We start from the raw sequence: 18422 nt of genomic DNA, 5'->3' as shown, positions 1-18422 counted from the left end.
GGGATTGGAACTAATTTTATAATCATTGTCATACAAGTAAGTAATGCTTAACATGTTATGTGACATGTCTACATTTTCTTGATTTAGCTTTAAGCTCAATAAATTTGGATTTGTCACTTGTTATATGTCTATATATATTTTTGATGTAAGTTGAAAAAGATATGGTCCACTTTAAAATAATAGTGACAAGTGATTGTAGAAGCATGAGTGATTTGAGATTGATTCTACTTAAAAAGCTTGAAGGGAAGTTGTTAATGGTGGTACGCGCAGAAGGATCAAATTTGAAAGTGAGATTTCTTAGTTATGAATTAAGCTTATATTAGAAGTTGTGATGATAGGTCAACGCCTATATATCAAGAGGTTGAAGGCAACAAAATATAGTAAAAAGCTAACTAACTTTCTGATTAATTCTAACAAACTAGGAAAAGAGCCAAAAGAAAAAATGGGCCTAAAACGAAATGGGTCTATTTTATTTAGACAATTTCTTTATCCACCTCTCTAGGGTGAGAACTCCTGCTGGAAATTTCATAATACCTCTGACTTTGGAGATGCATCTTCGAAGTCACTTTTTTTTCTTCCTATTTTTTCAGAGTTCGGAGATGCATCTCCGAAAACACCCATTTTTGGGTGTTTTTGGAAATGCATTTTTGAAAACACCCATTTCCGAAGATGAATACTGTTGCGCCATGGATATGATTAAATTGTCAATAGCATATACTGTTGATTCTCTCCGTCAACACCAACAAACAATCTTCTGATTAGAGGAATCCTATTTTTTTTAAATTTAAAATAACTTTAACTTCTCAAATTTGTTCCCAAAAACTTTCTGCAATTTCTACCGCAAAAATCTTCAATCTCACACAGCAACCAAATCATCTTCAATCTTAAAAAGACCCAAAATCTTCGTCCATAAACAATCTTCAAAAGAATATTGGCAAGAGCAACTGAGAGCTGACGAGGCAGCAAGGTAGTGATTCTAAGAGACGACGACATCAATTGGGATTTCAGAATTTTTATTGTAAAATTACATAAACTTCTTATCTTGAAAATTAAAATCCAACAATCTTACGTTACAACCTGAAATGAATTACAATAAAATCTTCTTTAATCTTCCTCTACCTTCTTCAAATTCAAATTACAAATTATTGCACAGCGGAGAACGGAAACAGTGCCGCACGGCAGTGTCATGGTTGCTATTGGTTATTTTGGTTGGTTTATTTTTTAAACAATATTTCGAAAATACATTTCCGAAAACACATTTTTTCTAAAGAAAAAAAGGTGATTTCAGAAATGTATCTCTGAAAACACTTTTTTTCTAAAAAATAAGGTGTTTTCGGAAGTGCACTTCCGAAATCAACTTTTTTTCAGAAAAAAAGGAGACTGAAGGGATTTGTTTGTGTGGACTGAGTAGAGACGTTGTTCTTCATCGACGCTTGTGATCGCTCCTTCGAATCGACATCAAAGGTTTCAATCGCCACAAGAGGTAACTGTTTCTATCACTGATCATGCCCATTCGTAAGGATAACTAAAGGAAAATTTTAATTTCCGTTGCGTTTTGTGATGCGATTCTCCATCAAGTACGTCTTGCAGTAGTGGAAAAAGTTGATGTACTATTATACCATATTGCTTCTAGTGCAAGTTATCAGATCATTCTTCTTTGAGATGTACTTCTGTTCTGAAGTAGAGAACGCATGGAAGAGATCAAGTAACGTAGACGTCCCAAGAGAAAATATTCTTCAGAGTCAGAAATAAGTCTCCAGAGTTGAAAGCAGCAGCTTTTCTAAACGATGCATTCTTGATTTCTGATATTGAAAAGTAGCTTTAGCTTTAGAAACATTTGTAAATCCGTTACTTGATGAGTCATTCAACATTCTTCAGAACTGCTGATATCGCTTTAGAAATAGATGAATAGTTCTTCTAATGTGTGTTACGCTGATTCTGATATTTTTTGGACATCAATCCTTAATCAGCCAAAATAGTAAATCTGCACACTTAAGAAACTATTATAATACCAAACTGTTACATAACAAATATATATATATATATATATATATATATATATTGTTATCATCAAAACTCAAAGATTGAATGCAAAACTAAATCTTGTTCTAACACAATCAGGGTCTGCAAAAGCATACGAAAATACCACTTGCAAGAGAAGATTTGAAGTATCTTAGAATGCGAAGGGTTGCATTATAATAAGGTAGGAAAGGATTAGAGACAAGTTAGATTAGACGTTGAACTACAAAGGAGATGCCTAGTCTAGTATTGATTAGGTAAATCAAATTCTCAATTAGTCTTCTATAAGATGTATGGTCATGGAGACGAGAACCTTTTGATGCACAAAAAGTTTAAAAGATAGATCAAACGGGATAGGAAAAGGTTTAGAGGCAGGGTTCCATGTGTACTGTAGCAGCTCAAGAGTATAATGCCTCTGATTGAAAAATATACTTGAAGTGGTTCTTGCAATTTCAAAGCCTAAAAAATATCTCAGTTGGCAGATATTTCAGCTGTAATTGTTTGTTCAATAATAGTTTAACAAATGCAATTGTTTGTCCAATAATTGTTTAACAAATGCAAAAATTTGAAAAGAAAATATCAAGTTGTGTTCCAACAATACAACTTAGAAATATTAAGTTGTGTTGCTGCAATATAACTAGATGTTTCCTTATCAAATTCTTACCTTTAACCATTTTATTTTGGCTTGCAATTCTTTTCTAGACGATGCAATTTCTTCTTTGTTGAACAAATGATTATGTTTTTATGATATACATATATTAATAATAAAACAAATGCTTATACTTTAAAATAAATTTCATTCAGCCCAACATGTAAAGAGCATAGTAAAAGTGACAGAAGATACATTGCATTTCTTCTAGGTTAAATGTCTGAACTGAGGGGAAAAGTTATCCCTACTTAGATAAAATTTCAATCGAGGGGAAAAGGGGGCGTGCGATATATTACCTCGGTTTAAACACCCAACAGATAAGGAAAACAACATGCTCCATTTTGAAAATGTTATTGTTGGGAATCGAGCCCGTGACCAAAGCAACATATTACTTCACTTGTCAGTGGCCCAAGGGGAAAAGTTACCACTTTCTATGACACCCTATGTTACCTCGCCATTTCAACCGAGATAAAAGCCTTATCAAAAATGAGGTGAAATCTAATTTCCATAGTAGTGCTTCCTCAAGTGTAGATACGTTTTATGATGAACATGGTGGCCGGTGCAGTATTTTCTAGGTAGGGAGGTGGAGCTAGGGGTGGTTCAGGGTTGAGGCGAGGCGGAGATCATGAAGGGAGATAGAAGAGTGAGTGAGAGAATTGGAGGAAGAGATAATGAAAGTGAGAAATGAGAGTGGAAGGCTGTGTTCTCTTCTTTTGATCTCTTTCTATCTGTGGCCCCACCTGCCCATGTGGCAGCATCTTGGCCTTCCTTTCAACTTACCTTTTGGTTGAATTTGGGGCCCCTATACAGGGAGCCCCACCTAATTGTCATGTAACCTCCTTTTTGGCCATTAGATTTGATCCTAGACCCCACGGTATGCTAATCCCACGCTTTCCTTGAGTTAACAAAGTTGTCTTTGGGCTTCTACGTCTTGGGCTTTTGGCCTTTTCTATCTAACATGCATCTCCTCCTTCTCACACCAACTAATGGTGTGAGAAAGGAGATTGGGCATTCTATTTTTTGGCCCATGCACTTGTTTTTATTATTTTGTTTGTTTAGTTTTTGTTATTTCTTTGGGCCAAGCCCACTAGGTGTTTTTTTATTACCACACACCCCATTTTTATTCTATTATTTTTTATAATTATATTAACTTTATTTAATTAAATTAAATTAATGACCATTAAAATTACTCTTTCTAAAAACAAAAATGTTTGATCAACATCAAGCGATTTTCAAAAAAATTCATCAAACCTCATTCAATTCCACAATAATTTCATCGTCAATTCAAAAAACTTTTTCAAATCAATTCCAACAAACGCAAATCAAATTGCTTGATCAACATCAAACCCTTTTTTAAAACTGTTACACTCTCAAATCATTTTCAATTCAAAAGCGTGAATCAAAAGCTTGATCAACATCAAGTCGTTTTTCAAACTCAATCAAAAGCGTTTCAAAATCATTTCTTAAATAAATCGGACGAGAAAGGATTGACTGGGCCTAAGCCTCTTCCTTCCCCCGAGTATTTGGATACTGGCTATAAATCTTACGATTCGAATACTCGTCTTCCAAACCAAAACAAAATAATTAACTGAGTTTACGGTTCGAATATTGGTCTTCCCCTAAGTACTTGGATACTATCTGTAGAGCTTACTGTTCGAATACTGGTCTTTCGTTAAGGAATTGTGACTCTATTCTCCTCACATATTTTAAAATAAAATTGGGTGAAAATGATTAGTAGGTCGTAGGCCTCTTTCTTCCCCGAATATTTGAATACTAATTGTAGAGTTTACTGTTCGAATACTCGTCATTCACCTAAAAACAATCCAAACAATCAAATGTCTTTTTCCACCTTAGCACGGCGTCAAATTTTTCATAAACGAAAGATGCTTTGTCCATTCCGAGACGATGCAAACAATGCTTCGTTGCTAATATATGCGAGTAACAAGTAATATTTTCCACTCGAATGCGACGAGAACATAAATTTGTAAGAATCCAGATTATGTTGTCCATTCTGATGCGATGCAAATGTTCACTCTCCATGTTTTAGGTAGCAAACAATGTTTTCTATTTAAATGCGACTAAGTATCTTTCGCTAAAATTAACCAACCAGCAAGTATTTGCTACCCTGAACTACGTAGCCTTGAGTTTCTCATCGCACCTGGGGATAAGTATGAGCGAGATTCAACGTCTCGTCAGACACCCTAATAAAAAAATTATTTTTAGTCCCTCTTTCTTTACTTACAATAATGCATAATAATTAGAATGAAACAAATAACGTCACGCTAACATTCTAATTTGCAAAACTAACTAAATGTTCCCGTTGAGTACAATGGATGTGGGGATGCTAATACCTTTCCTTTACATAACTGATTCCCGAACCCGATTTTGGTTGTGATGACTATTTTGTCATTCTTTTAGAATTTTATCGACATTTTTCCTTTATTTTTTAAATAAATAAACTTCGGTGGCGACTATGTTGTATTTCGCGCGTTCGATACATTCGGGTATTTTTCGCGCCACGACACCTCGTCTGTAATCGAGGTTAAAACCCCTTCACGTCCGATATTAAATGTATTTTTTTTAATAGTGAACCTCAAAAACTTCTGAGAGTTGATTAATAACCCAACAATTATCAATCTATGTATTTTTTTAAAATTAAAGTGTCCTATGCATATTGAAGGTAAGAAGCTACTGGATCGTAAATTTCCACTTGGAACTAAGAAGAAAAAAAATTAACCTCTGTCCCAATTTAACCACTCAAATCATGTGAAACAAAAAAAAACTAAGCTATTTGATACATTTCTCTACAGCTATCAATATGGGCTACCCGACCCTAAACGGGCCGGCCTTAGACTTTCCAAGACTGGACCAAAAAGACACTATGTAATATGGGCTCGAGATTTACTACATGAGCCCGGTCCTAGATGAGCTTCGGACTACCTGGTCCTAAATGGGCTTTTTATTTAAAAAAATTAAAATAAAAAATTCCATAATATTTATTATAAATAAAATTAAAAATTATGTTATTTTAAACATAATACATTTTTAATATTATTTTTAAGTACTATATTATCTTTTATAAATATTATAATATAATTCTAAATACAATATATCTTTAAATTGTATAAAATAATACTTGAATATTTATTATAAGAGAAAAACTAATATAATACGATGAAAAAATCACGATTATATTAATGCATAATATTTAAAAGAGAAAGATTGGATAAAATTTAGTGAAGCGAGAAAAATCAATATGTTATTTTGGAGTAAGATGATATAAATATTAATATATTTTTTTTAAATTTATAATTATGCATGCCTAATGGGCTACCCACGGCCCATATGGGCTAGCCCTAATGAGTAGCAGGCTTTTCAGAACTGGACTAAAAAAGCCCTGAAAATATGGACTCCAATTTTAAGACTCAAGCCCTATGATTTTTCGGGCTTAGCGGGCCGACCCATATGGGGTAATCCATTTTGACCGCTCTGCATTTCTCGATTGCTAATTGTCTAATTTCATATTTAACAACCAATTTATATAAATTAAAGTGAGGAAATTTGTCATATGCCTTTAATAAGCAGTGTCACCAGTACAACTTTACAACATTGCTAACTGGAGGCATCTTGGGTCCATTGCCAATCATTGATTACCTTATTTTTTGTCAATATATATGAATTGTTATTTCAATGTTAACTCCTATACACGACATCTCTACTTGATCTACCAAAGACCGTTCACCTATAAAAAATCAAAAGACAATGTTCACAACAGTTCAATGTTTCTTTCATGTAAATTTAGACCAGTAAATTTTCTACACAAAAAAATGCACTTTTAGTTACACACTTTATCGACACGTACAATGACTTAACAAATTAGTTTAACATAATCAACAAAAAATTAATCAACTTTGAGATTTGATTCAGACCAATCACCTTTCTAGACAAAGAAACCTCAAAGAATTACGGACCAAGGAATGACCTATATTCTCTAAAGGTAAAACCAAATCTTCTTAAAGACACCCTCACATGAAGAACAAATTGTAAGGTATATTGGGAACAAAGTTATAACATATTCACATTATTTAATATACCTAACAATATAATTTGACCTAACCTGTTGGAGTGTGTATATATTTTGAGGCAAACAATATTTCTAAAACCAATGATTGACATTATGAAGGAATAATTAGTAGGAGGCATATTATACCTGCAATAATAATAGGTATTGCTTCTTTATGATATATATAAAGTCCATTCATGGGTCCATTACCTAAAAGTCTCCTTTATCCCTCTACTCTTTCTCTCTTACCTTTCTATATCTTTTTTTATTATATAAATATCACATTTTTATATGTTCAATAATGTTGGTCCAACTTTGAAATTTATAATAAGATTTGGAGAGTTAAGATGATAATAGTCATTTATTCATATTCAAATTAAATTAGAATAATGTGTAACTTATGACTATTAGGCACATTTCGTTAAATCGGTTAAGTTGATATTCGGGGTGCCAAATAAATATGTTCGTCTCGCAAATGCCCGTGAAAAATAAGGTGGAACAGATATTGTGTAAAGTACTAATTTAAAATCTTGTTCCGCCTCACAAAAATATGAGAATGAGGCCGGACGGATCCGCGAGCATTGCACTTTATTAATTTAAAAATTGTAAAAAAGTTGTGTAAATTTTCATGCCAACTTGCAGAAAAAAGAGACGGAAATACTAAAGGTGCGGATTTAAAACTTTAATCTGGTCTGAAAAAACATTAGCAAAAACAGACATACTACTACGTAATAGACCAAATCTATTTTACCACTCTTAATTAAAATTGTGCAAGACATCAAATAGTAAATATGTTAATTTGAGCATGAACATCCAACTTATTTCTCTTTAAAAGTTGAAAATTTCAAGGTATTAAATTACTAGATTAAAAAAAGTAAAATGATGGAAAAAGAAATGAGTTTGCTATGTATATATATTTGTATTTCATGATTACCTAAAGTATGTACTACATATTTCATGAATTTGCTATCTGCAACAAGATTTTGATTTCTATAAGGAGAAAAGAATCTTAAGGTGGCATGGTTTAGGTGAAGACAGAGAGTGGATGTTGACCCATCAACAAAGAGGATAATACCAAACAAATCCATCTCAAAACTAGGATTTAAATACACATAGTTGTTATATATACTTGTGGACTATTATAAATTTATAATTATTATATTCTAGTAATGTTTTGGTTGAAACGGTATGAGCCTAAGTTTTTTGTTTCTATCTATAACAAAACCAACTTTATCTTTCTACTTTTTCTCTTTTATTTTTGCCAACTTCAATGAGAAAGAAAACTCAAGTTGAACTCATACTGAATTTATTGTATTCCCATTTCCAAGATAAAAAATATACATGACTAAAGTTTTTAATTTTCATTTTGTTTTGTTTGAATTTTTTTCAAGTACATATTTTTAGCCCCACAAAAGAGAACCAATAAGAAAATTCAGGCGGTTACATGAGAGAGAAAGTGGAGTAGTAGTCAATGATTCTAGTGGGTTCCTGCAACATACCCCACCTGTTCAATTTTATAATAAATAATATATTAATTTTGTTTTTATTGAATTTTTAATTTTAATTTTTAATTTAATATTTTTTAAACTCAAATCAACTTTTCTAAGGACTTATTGATTTAATTTTAATTTATTTGAGCCACCATTGAAGAAGCCCCACAAGTCCAAAATTATGCAAAGACAATATCTTGTGTACCAAAGAATGAGTTTTGTGTTAATACTAAATATATTCAACTAGGGACAGTGTGTGTGATATAGACTAATCAATAAGGTTTCTTCATAGAGAAGGAGAAAAGAAATTGATATAGACACCCCCATGATAGATTAAAAAAAAGTTGCAAAGAGGATCATATCTGAAGAAAAAGACTGAACCCTCTTTCTGTCACACCCTACAACTTTTCTTTGCTTCTCTTAGATCCTTTTTCTTTATACAGTTCTAATTATTCATTATTCTTACAATTCCAAAAAATATATATATAAGGTAAGCTTCACACATGGCATCATATTCATATATCATTAATTACTGTAACTATATATAATATATGTATGAATATGATATATTATGTCATTACTTTGTTTGTTTATGTAAATTAATTTTGGTTTATAGGAAGTGAGAATGGTCTAAAATTCTTTGCATGGATTCAACTCAACATCAACATGTCCCTTATGGAATTAATCATAGGATTAACAACTCTTCATCAAGTTTAATGTAATAGCTTTCTTCAATAATTAATTTGTGTCCTTGTTAATAAAAAAGTAGTACTGTTTCATTGTTTTTTTGTTTGTTTGTTAGGAATGAAGGATCTGGTTTTGATTTTGGGGAGCTAGAAGAAGCAATAGTTCTGCAAGGAGTTAAGAGTAGAAATGATGAAACAAAAGCATGTAAGTATTTCCTTTTGTATCAAATGAAACTTTTTCTGACATGAGATAAGCATAACCAACTCTTTCTAAAAGCAGAGAGAAAGAAAAATATAAAGCAATAGTTTGAATATTTCTAAAGAATGCATAGATAGGAGTTTTACTATTTCCAATACCATAATGATTCTGAGGCAATAGACATGGGAACCTCATTTTCCTTTTACATCATTTTACTGACTCCTTAACTGCTGAAAAAGTTGTTAGATTAGCTTCTTCTTTCTTCAATAATTAATTTGGTGAAAAAATTTAAAGCCTTTTATTTTTTTGTTGATCCTCTCAGATTTTTCTTTTGTGATTCTTTGCAGCTTTTTTCACGGCTAGACCTTCTGCTACACTGGAAATGTTCCCTTCTTGGCCAATGAGATTCCATCAAAACTCTACAGTAATACTCTATCTTTGACCCATCAATTATTAATTATGCTTCTTATTAGTTCAATCCTTCAATGTTTGGTATCACGGCTGGGTTTCAGCAGAGTCGCCGTGATACCAAACATGCATAAGTATATATATTTTGAGTTCTTGTCGTTTCGATTCGTTTAAAAAATATTTATTTTATATTAGACAATTTTTTAATTTTGAAGAGAAATTATTTGAATGAATAATACAGGGAGGAAACAAATCAGGAGGGGAAAGCAGTGATTCAGCGCTATCAAGCAAAAACGAGAATCCTTTTGAGGAAGAATCACCATTAAGTTGTAAAAAAGGAACATCATTTTCATCAGATAATAATAATAATCAGAATCAGATTTTTGAAGAGCAGAATCTGCAGCTACTACAACAACAGAAGATGATAGCAAATGATGGTATAAGAACAGCCTCTTCATCACAGAATCAATCAGCAGAAGCAGGCAAAGAAAAGGTTAAAGTGTTAATATAATCACTTAACTCATTGTTCTTTTTTTCCATATCCCCAAAACTAAGGGAAAGTTTAGTCTTTTTTTATTACTACTGTTTTGAATCTGTACTATCACTTTGCATATATCTTGTTCAAATAAAAACAGCACAGATCCCAACAGATTTCAGAAAATCAAAAGAACACAGAGTTTTCCTGATTCCTGAACGATTTTCTGACATGAAAACATGATAGAGAGAGAAAGAGAGAGAGAAGGATATTATGTTATGTTGTACTAACAAAAAAACAAAGGGAGAATCTTTTCAGTACTTATCAAAGTTTTTTTCACACATTTAAAAGTGACCCTCCTCTCTTAATTTAGTGAAAACTTGTGTTTCTCTCTCACAAGTCAAATTTGGAGTGAGTGTTTTCAAATTCAAACCAAAACTCTCACACACACAAAAATGTCTGAAAATGATGCCTTTTGCTATCCATATCACATTGAAGATGATTGCATTCCTCTTGAAAAATGGTCTAATGGACTTCAAAATTCTGAAATCCTACAAAGAAATTCAGTGAGAAACTCTAATATCACTCATTCCATCTTTTCTTCTTGATTGAACTTAAAATTTTTGTGTATCTTTTTATTTTCTTTTGAATAAAATTTTTGAATTTTTTTTTTTTTTTGAGTTGCAGAAAAAGGGAGGTGGTTCAACTTCAGATAAGCCACTAGATGCAAAGGTTTTAATTTAATTTTTATACATTAAAGTTCAAATTTTCTTTCTTTTGTCTCTTTTATGATTCTGTGAAAATCTTGAGCTAAGTCAAAAAAATTGTACTGTCCTTAGACATTGAGACGTTTAGCACAAAACAGGGAAGCTGCAAGGAAAAGTCGTCTAAGGAAAAAGGTTTGTGTGTCCTATATACATATAGATATATACATATATAGTTCTAGAAAAATATATATGCTAAGTAAAAATGAAAAATATTGAAAATATTTATTGTTTTTTTTATACAGGCTTATGTTCAGCAACTAGAGTCAAGTAGATTAAAGCTTACACAATTGGAACAAGACCTTCAAAGAGCAAGATCTCAGGTTTTAATTCAAATATTGTTATATAATATATAGTTTTTTTAATTTTTTTTTTTACTTTTTACTAATTATTTTTTTACTGTCAAGGGTATGTTCATGGATTGGAGTGGGGGTGTTGGTGGCAATATTAGCTCTGGTGAGTTTTTCATTTTATATATTTTAAATGACAAAGTAAAAGTCAAAACATGATTTTGGTGCACATTTCAAAATCTGTGAATGAATAAATAACTTGTGTTTGAATTATATAAAAAAATAGAATAGTCCAATGTTTGAATTGTATGATGTTAATATATTTTAATGTTGAAGAGTAGGAGCTTATCTAAAATGCAGTAATATTAAAAAAAGAATGTCATTTTCCAAGATATATAATAAAGTATATTTGATATTGAATATGTAGGAGGTGCAATGTTTGACATGGAATATGGAAGATGGTTAGAAGATGACAACCGTTTATTAACGGAGTTAAGAAACGGTTTACAAACCGCTTTAACAGAAAATGAAATGAGAGTAATGGTGGATGGGTATTTATGTCATTATGATCAAATATTTAGAGTGAAAGGAATCACTGCAAAAACAGACGTGTTTCATCTTATCAATGGCATGTGGACTTCTCAAGCTGAACGTTGTTTCCTTTGGATTGGTGGCTTTAGACCCTCCGAAATTATCACGGTTAGTAACTATTAATAGCTCTGAAGCACAGACACCAGAAACACGAACACACATTTTTTAGAGGTGTCTGTGCTGTTGAGCTTAGTGTAATACACACTAACTAATATTAAGATTAATAATAATAATGTGTTGATTAATGTTTATTATGATACGGTGATGATAGATGTTGATTCAACAACTGGAACCACTAGCTGAGCAGCAAATAATGGGAATGTATGGACTGAGACATTCTTCACAGCAAGCAGAAGAAGCTCTCTCGCAAGGACTTGATCAGTTGCAACAATCTCTTGTTGACACCATTGCTGGAGGACCACTTGTTGATGGTGTTCAACAAATGGTCGTCGCCATGGGCAAGCTTTCTAATCTCGAAGGATTTCTTCGTCAGGTATATTATTCGACTGCAGAATTTAATTTATATACACATACAATAATTCGAGTTATATCTTATCTGATTTATTCTAAATGACATTTGTTTTTTGATTATGAATATTTTTTTTTGCGTTTGTATTAAAAGTAACTAGATAGGTTGATATTAAATATCCTCTACCACTACTTTGTTATCAAATCAATCTTTCCAATTATGCTGCTAATATCATGCATGATACTTTAGTTTATTTAATGAATTTGCTTTGCTACTAATTGTTCAATCATGTTTCTCAAAAAGTTAGGTTATAAGCTTGATGTAATATTTCCATTTTAAAATGTTTCATTCAAAAGTTTGTTTATGAAAGTGATGGATAGTCACTAACTTACTAATTTATTTGTGTTTTTCAATTAAAGGCTGATAATTTGAGGCAGCAAACTCTTCACCAATTGTGTCGATTACTGACACTTCGTCAAGCTGCACGTGCTTTTCTTGTTATCGGAGAATATTATGGACGACTTCGAGCTCTTAGTTCCCTTTGGGCATCAAGACCACGAGAGTAAGTCAAATTACTCTTAATTATATGTTTACATTAATTATTATGAAAAAAAGTTTAAATTATGCTTAATTTTTTTATCAACTTTCTTTTGGGATATTGAAACAGGACCATGATGAGTGATGATAACTCATGCCAAACAACCACAGACATGCAAATGGTTCAACCTTCTCAGAATCATTTCTCAAGTTTCTGATTATAGGTGGATTTTGTTGGGATGCTTTAGAAAATGCCAGTTGTTTTTTAGAAAAAAAAGTGATTTATTTATTTTTATTTTCAATTCTATGTTGTGGTGCCTTTATGTTTTATTGTAAATGTAAATTAATTGAGCTTTATGTGCATGGTGGTGAGGAAGCTTAACTTTAGCTAAAGAGAAATAGAGAAACAGTTTATGAAAAGGTGCCTGCTAAAGTATCCATAAAATATAATCTTGCAGTTAACTTTAATCATCAAACTTTAGAATTCTTAGCACTTTTTGATAATATTTTATTGAAAAATCATTCATTGATTAAAAAGTTGAAGTAGTGACAAAAATTAACAACAAAAAGTTGTGTCACAAATTGAGTGAATAGAGAAAGGGAGATCAAAAAGAGCAACCACTTAAGCATAATATCAATCATTTATAATTGAAAATAATGGATATTTGTTTGAATCATCCTGATGAGACTTGTGTTAAGCTAAATTTGTGGCCTCTTTCTTCATATTTGTTTGAATTTTGTTTTTTTTTTTTCTTCCTTTGGGTCTTTAGGGCATCATTTGTTGTACTTATAAAAGAGAGAAATGAATTCTTGCATTAGGTATAAATTGTACCTACGTCTCTAAATATAAACATCAATGACTAAAATTGGTGGTAGTATTAATTTTTTTAATAATTATTGCAATATCAAAAAAACTATTTTTTGACGATAGTACCTCACATATCGAAAAATCGAGGTATAATTTTTGGACGCATTACATTTTTTTCTTAATGGGTAACTATTTCAGAGTACATGTTTTGAATTCCTGCAATTTCAAATTATATTTTATTTCATTAAAAGTGACGTCTTCCTGAATATTTTAATTTTAATATAAAAATACATCTCATTTTTTCTGGTTATGCTAGTTACCAAGGTCGCAATTGTTAGGAAATATACTTGTTATCATCGTATTTATACTCTGTCTTTTCTCATTTGTCATGGTGTCCTTTAAATAGCCTCAATTTTCGACCTCTAGACTATAATGAGCCGCCTCTTTGTTTTTCATGCTTAAATGCTTGAGATAACGCTTGTCGTTGCCATAATTGTTGTTAATCATGTTCCATAACGGCTACTCCATAAATTTCGTAACGTACATGCGACTCTGGGAGTGCCTTTAAACTGTTACGCCGGGCTACCAAATCGAATATCTGACGTCTACCCAGGTACGAGATACAAAGGCATGACTTCAGAATTCTGACGCTCAGCCTTCACCAGAAGAAGATATATCTCGGGAATGGCTGAAGATCCAGAACAAATCTTTAACTTTTGGGTAATACTTATATATATTTAACATATTTTATTTATTTATATATATCGGCCTATTAAATCCTTTCTTTTCCCCTTTTCAGCAAAAATGACGAGCCTAAAATTGAAGGAACAAAAGAAGTTGATGGCTGAGGTGAGGGCGAGACAAGGAGAGCAATCTGCTGCTAAGACTAATTTGTCGAGCATCCAAACCCGGACCATCAAGAAAAGGAAAGTAGATGCTAGGAAAGAATCCCTTAAAAGACTTCGAGCCCCAAGGCTCTACCATCCCTCCCTCTGTTGGCTCGAAATCGAGATCTCCTAAGAGTATGAAAATTTCAATGAGTGATTTGGTTTGTAATGTCGACTTGGCGATTACCACTTTTATGTACACTACTACAAAAGTGCTTTTAACCTCGGACGTGAAATGCATTTTACATCGACTATAAAACTGAGGTAACAAAGGGCGTAAAAAAAGTAACGACTTAACACCTTGGTTTTTAAAACACCGAGGGGTAAAATTTGAAATTCTGGTGTTTATATCTCATATGTCCTAAGAGATGTTAAGACAATGATCTCTAAACAACACACATTGACAAGGTATATAAAAGTGCAGTGCAGAAACTTTAAAGAACACAAGTAATTGTTCACCCAGCTCGATATTAATAATACCTACTCTGGGGGCAACCAAGCCAGGGATAAGTCCACTATGATAGTATCAATTCAAAGTATTATGCAAACAACATCCGTATCACACGTAAACAACCTCCGGTTTACAGTCTTCTCACTTAATCACTACTCGTGCTATACTTCTACTTAAGACTCACCTAGGTATGAGGCCCTTCCAAAATATTAGAAAACACACTTCCAAAACACAGTCGCTCAATGCGTAAAAGCGTATGAATGAACACATAACTTACAACTCAATGAAAACACCAAGCTCTTCTATCAAGATGATATTAGAGAGGCTTACAATAGACAAGACTGCACAAACCGTAACACACACTACAATGTAAGTTCCACACAAATACTAGGTTTGATGCTTGCTAGTTAAAACAATCTTCTGGACTGGACTTGGGCTTCAAATCACAGCAGGGCACTCCAGAAAATACTCCATAATCTTCTCCATGGAGATAGGGCTTCAAATCATTAGTTTCCTAAATATTCTCCATATTTAGAAACCAATCAAATATCTTAATAATAGAGACAATCTCTTATCCCTAAATCAAGCACCACGTAGGATTGCATAATATTCCAAAATATCTGTACATAAAACCAACTTCAACAGATCCAGCTGTAACTTAACAAACACGATGTCGAATGGATCCTGCATAGGACATCTTTCTCGACATGTCTTCTTCAGTTGAAGTGAATAGAACATTTTGTTCAACATGTACCCATAAGTTAGTTTTACCTAACATAATGCCAACCAAAACAAAGAGAACTTACAATCTCCCCCTTTGGCTTATTTTGGCTAAAATAACTTAACAACCTAATGTTTGAAAATAAATCAAACATAAAGGTAATTCTCAGCCATGTAGAGAATACACAACAAAAATTCCACAATTAGAGATGCAGCAGAAAAATGAGCATGCAAGACTTGTTAGTAGTCAGTGGAATCTGCACACATTAGTTGAGATATGCAATTTCCTAACCAGTCAGTATGATGTCAAGACATTTTGTCTAACATCTCTACACACATGCCAATTCAGCTTCTCTTCACAACTGTTAAAGAAAGATAGAACACTTCCCCTCAACAGCAGCTCATCAGCAACACACCAGAGAGAAAAAATAAATATCTCCCCCTCAGACAATGGTTAGTGGTTAGCGTAAAATCACACAATATTACTCCTCTTTTTTAGTCATAATAGGACAAAGCAAAGGTAAGTAAGTAACCAACAAATAAAAACCACACACAAACATTAGTATATAGTTAATAATGCTAAACAAATCTTGGGCCAACACCAGCAAGCTGCACTGAAATTCCTGGATCAAACGAATACCCTTAATAGTAACAAGATATCTGAATCCTCACTAAAGTTGCACAAGTCTCGTTAGGGGAGAGACATTGTTTTGATCTTCTTTCTTTCTCTTCAGTGTTTGATTGCAGCCCAGTCAGTAATTTCTATAACTCTTTACACACAGGCGCCCAGTTTGCTCCTTAATTGTTCAAACTAAACTGCATCCAAAACCTCTGTAAAAATATCAGCAAGCTGATTTTCCGTTTTCACATGCACGAGAGTTATGAATTTGTCTTCAACAAGGTCTCTAATGAAATGATGCCTAATGTCAATGTGCTTAGTCCTACGATGTTGAATAGGATTTTTGGAAATATGTATAGCGCTCAGATTGTCATAGAACTATGTCATAACATCTTGTGTGACATTGTGTTCAAACAATATTTTCTTCATCCACACAAGTTAAGAGCAACTTCTACAAGCTTCTATATACTCAGCTTCAACTATGGAGAGAGATAGCGGTGTTCAAAACCAAACCAACCCAATAGAAAACCGCAAACCAAACCAAACCAAATCGAAACCGCAAAAAACCGCATTTGGTTCGGATTTGTTTGGGTCATCATTTAACAAAATGCACAGTTCAGTTTGGTTTGCGGTTTGTATTTTGTAAACCGAACCAAACCGAATCAAACCACATTATGTTACAGCCTAACTTTTACTTAACTCACATCCAACCCGAATTTAAAACTATTATACCTTAGCCTTATGATTACTAACAATTTTCTCATCCTTACACATATGATTTAAATCCCGATCTTCTCAAATCTCTAATAGCATTATCACACATTCTTTGTCACATACATCTTCCCTCTTCTTTTCTAATCTCTACTCTCTTATATTCTTTCTTTTTCACCTTCTCATTTTTATGCAAATGTTCTCTATTTTAGTTTCATTTTTATCACACATTTTCTTCTCTAATCTCTCAACTCTTTTGTTTTTTCTTTTTCATCTTCACTAATCTCTCGTCTCGTCTCTTCTATTTTTTTGTTTCATTATAATAACTTTTATATTGTTTATGCTATTATTTTATGTTTATTATCCATTTTTGTCTAATTTAATTTTTACATATTAAATGGAAAGTTGTTGTCAAAATATGATGAGTTTTGTTGCTATTTGATAGCGTATGAATGTCTAAATACAAAGTTATGTTATCATCTATATGTGTATGTATGACTTAATAAAATATTTGTAAAAAATCGAAGCAACCAAACCGAACCAAACCGCATTGGTTTGGTTTGGTTCAATTTTTTTCTAAAAGCCAACTGAACCGAACCAAACCGCACGATTCTTTCTCTTGCGGTTCAGATGATTTTTTTCGTCAAAACCGCCCAAACCGCACCGTAAACACCCCTAGAGAGATACAAATTTTTTCTTCTTGCTGAACCATGAGATCAAGTTGTTTCCTAAAAAGAAACATCCTCCAGAGGTACTTTTCCTATCATCAGCACTTTCAGCCCAATCATCATCACAATAGCCAACAATGTAGAGTTTGATTTATTTGAATACAGAGTATCCCATAGTCATATGTACCATTAACATATTTCAAAATTATTTTGACTTGATCCATCTCCAAAGGTGACATAGTTGATAGACCGAGGCTTGACATCAACCAAGAATTCTTGGATAATGGTCATGTGTTTAGAACACCAACTATCAAAATATCAGTTCTCTCTTGTAGAAGCTCTGAGAGAAGTGTGAGCAATGAGGGCGGTCACAGTTTTTTTGGGAATCCACGTCTTCTTTGTTTTAACACCAATTCATTCCTTTATGGGCTGAGAAACAATCATGGGATATCCATATAATTTAAAACAGGAAGCTTTAATGTGACCAAACCTTCCACAGTGATTACATCTGTGATTCTTTCTTCCTGTGAAATTCTTCTAATGTATTTGCAGATGTTGAAGCCTATGATTTGAAATTTTTTGTTTTCCTCCAGCTTGAACAAACTTAACTTCTGCCACTTTATTTTTGGGTTTTCCTTGATGAGTATACCCAATGCATTTGTTATTTCCAGCATTCTTCTCAATTTGAAGGATCTTATCCAGAACATTAGAACTACTGTTGAGCATTATAACATACTTAGTCATATTGTCCAATTTTGAGTTGAGCAACATAACCTCTCCTTTCAATTCATAAATGTTGGAAATATGCTTTAATTTCTTACTCTGAAATTGTGCACTAGTCTTCTTCTGATCCTCAACTTGTTGTCCAGCTTCCACACTTCTAAGGCACAGTTCTTTGTATGCTATGGAAAGCTCTTC

General features: G+C 32.6%; 1 protein-coding gene across 1 annotated transcript; it reads left to right on the top strand.

Moving 5' to 3' along the window:
- Window positions 1-8367: 8367 nt before the first annotated feature.
- Window positions 8368-13116, top strand: LOC131638498 (transcription factor TGA9-like). The gene is made up of 13 exons (XM_058909058.1): window positions 8368-8711; window positions 8838-8939; window positions 9024-9112; window positions 9454-9530; window positions 9756-10007; window positions 10677-10721; window positions 10829-10888; window positions 10999-11076; window positions 11161-11209; window positions 11471-11742; window positions 11906-12127; window positions 12523-12665; window positions 12771-13116. Exons 2-13 carry the CDS (start codon window positions 8866-8868, stop codon window positions 12856-12858), a joined length of 1449 nt encoding a protein of 482 aa, XP_058765041.1. The 5' UTR covers window positions 8368-8711; window positions 8838-8865; the 3' UTR covers window positions 12859-13116.
- Window positions 13117-18422: the final 5306 nt, after the last annotated feature.

Source organism: Vicia villosa, unplaced genomic scaffold (genome assembly GCF_029867415.1).
Source record: "Vicia villosa cultivar HV-30 ecotype Madison, WI unplaced genomic scaffold, Vvil1.0 ctg.002324F_1_1, whole genome shotgun sequence".
In the NCBI taxonomy this organism is placed as follows: Eukaryota; Viridiplantae; Streptophyta; class Magnoliopsida; order Fabales; family Fabaceae; genus Vicia; species Vicia villosa.
Note: the sequence above shows the minus strand (reverse complement) of the source record. Positions and strands in the feature narration are given on the sequence as shown.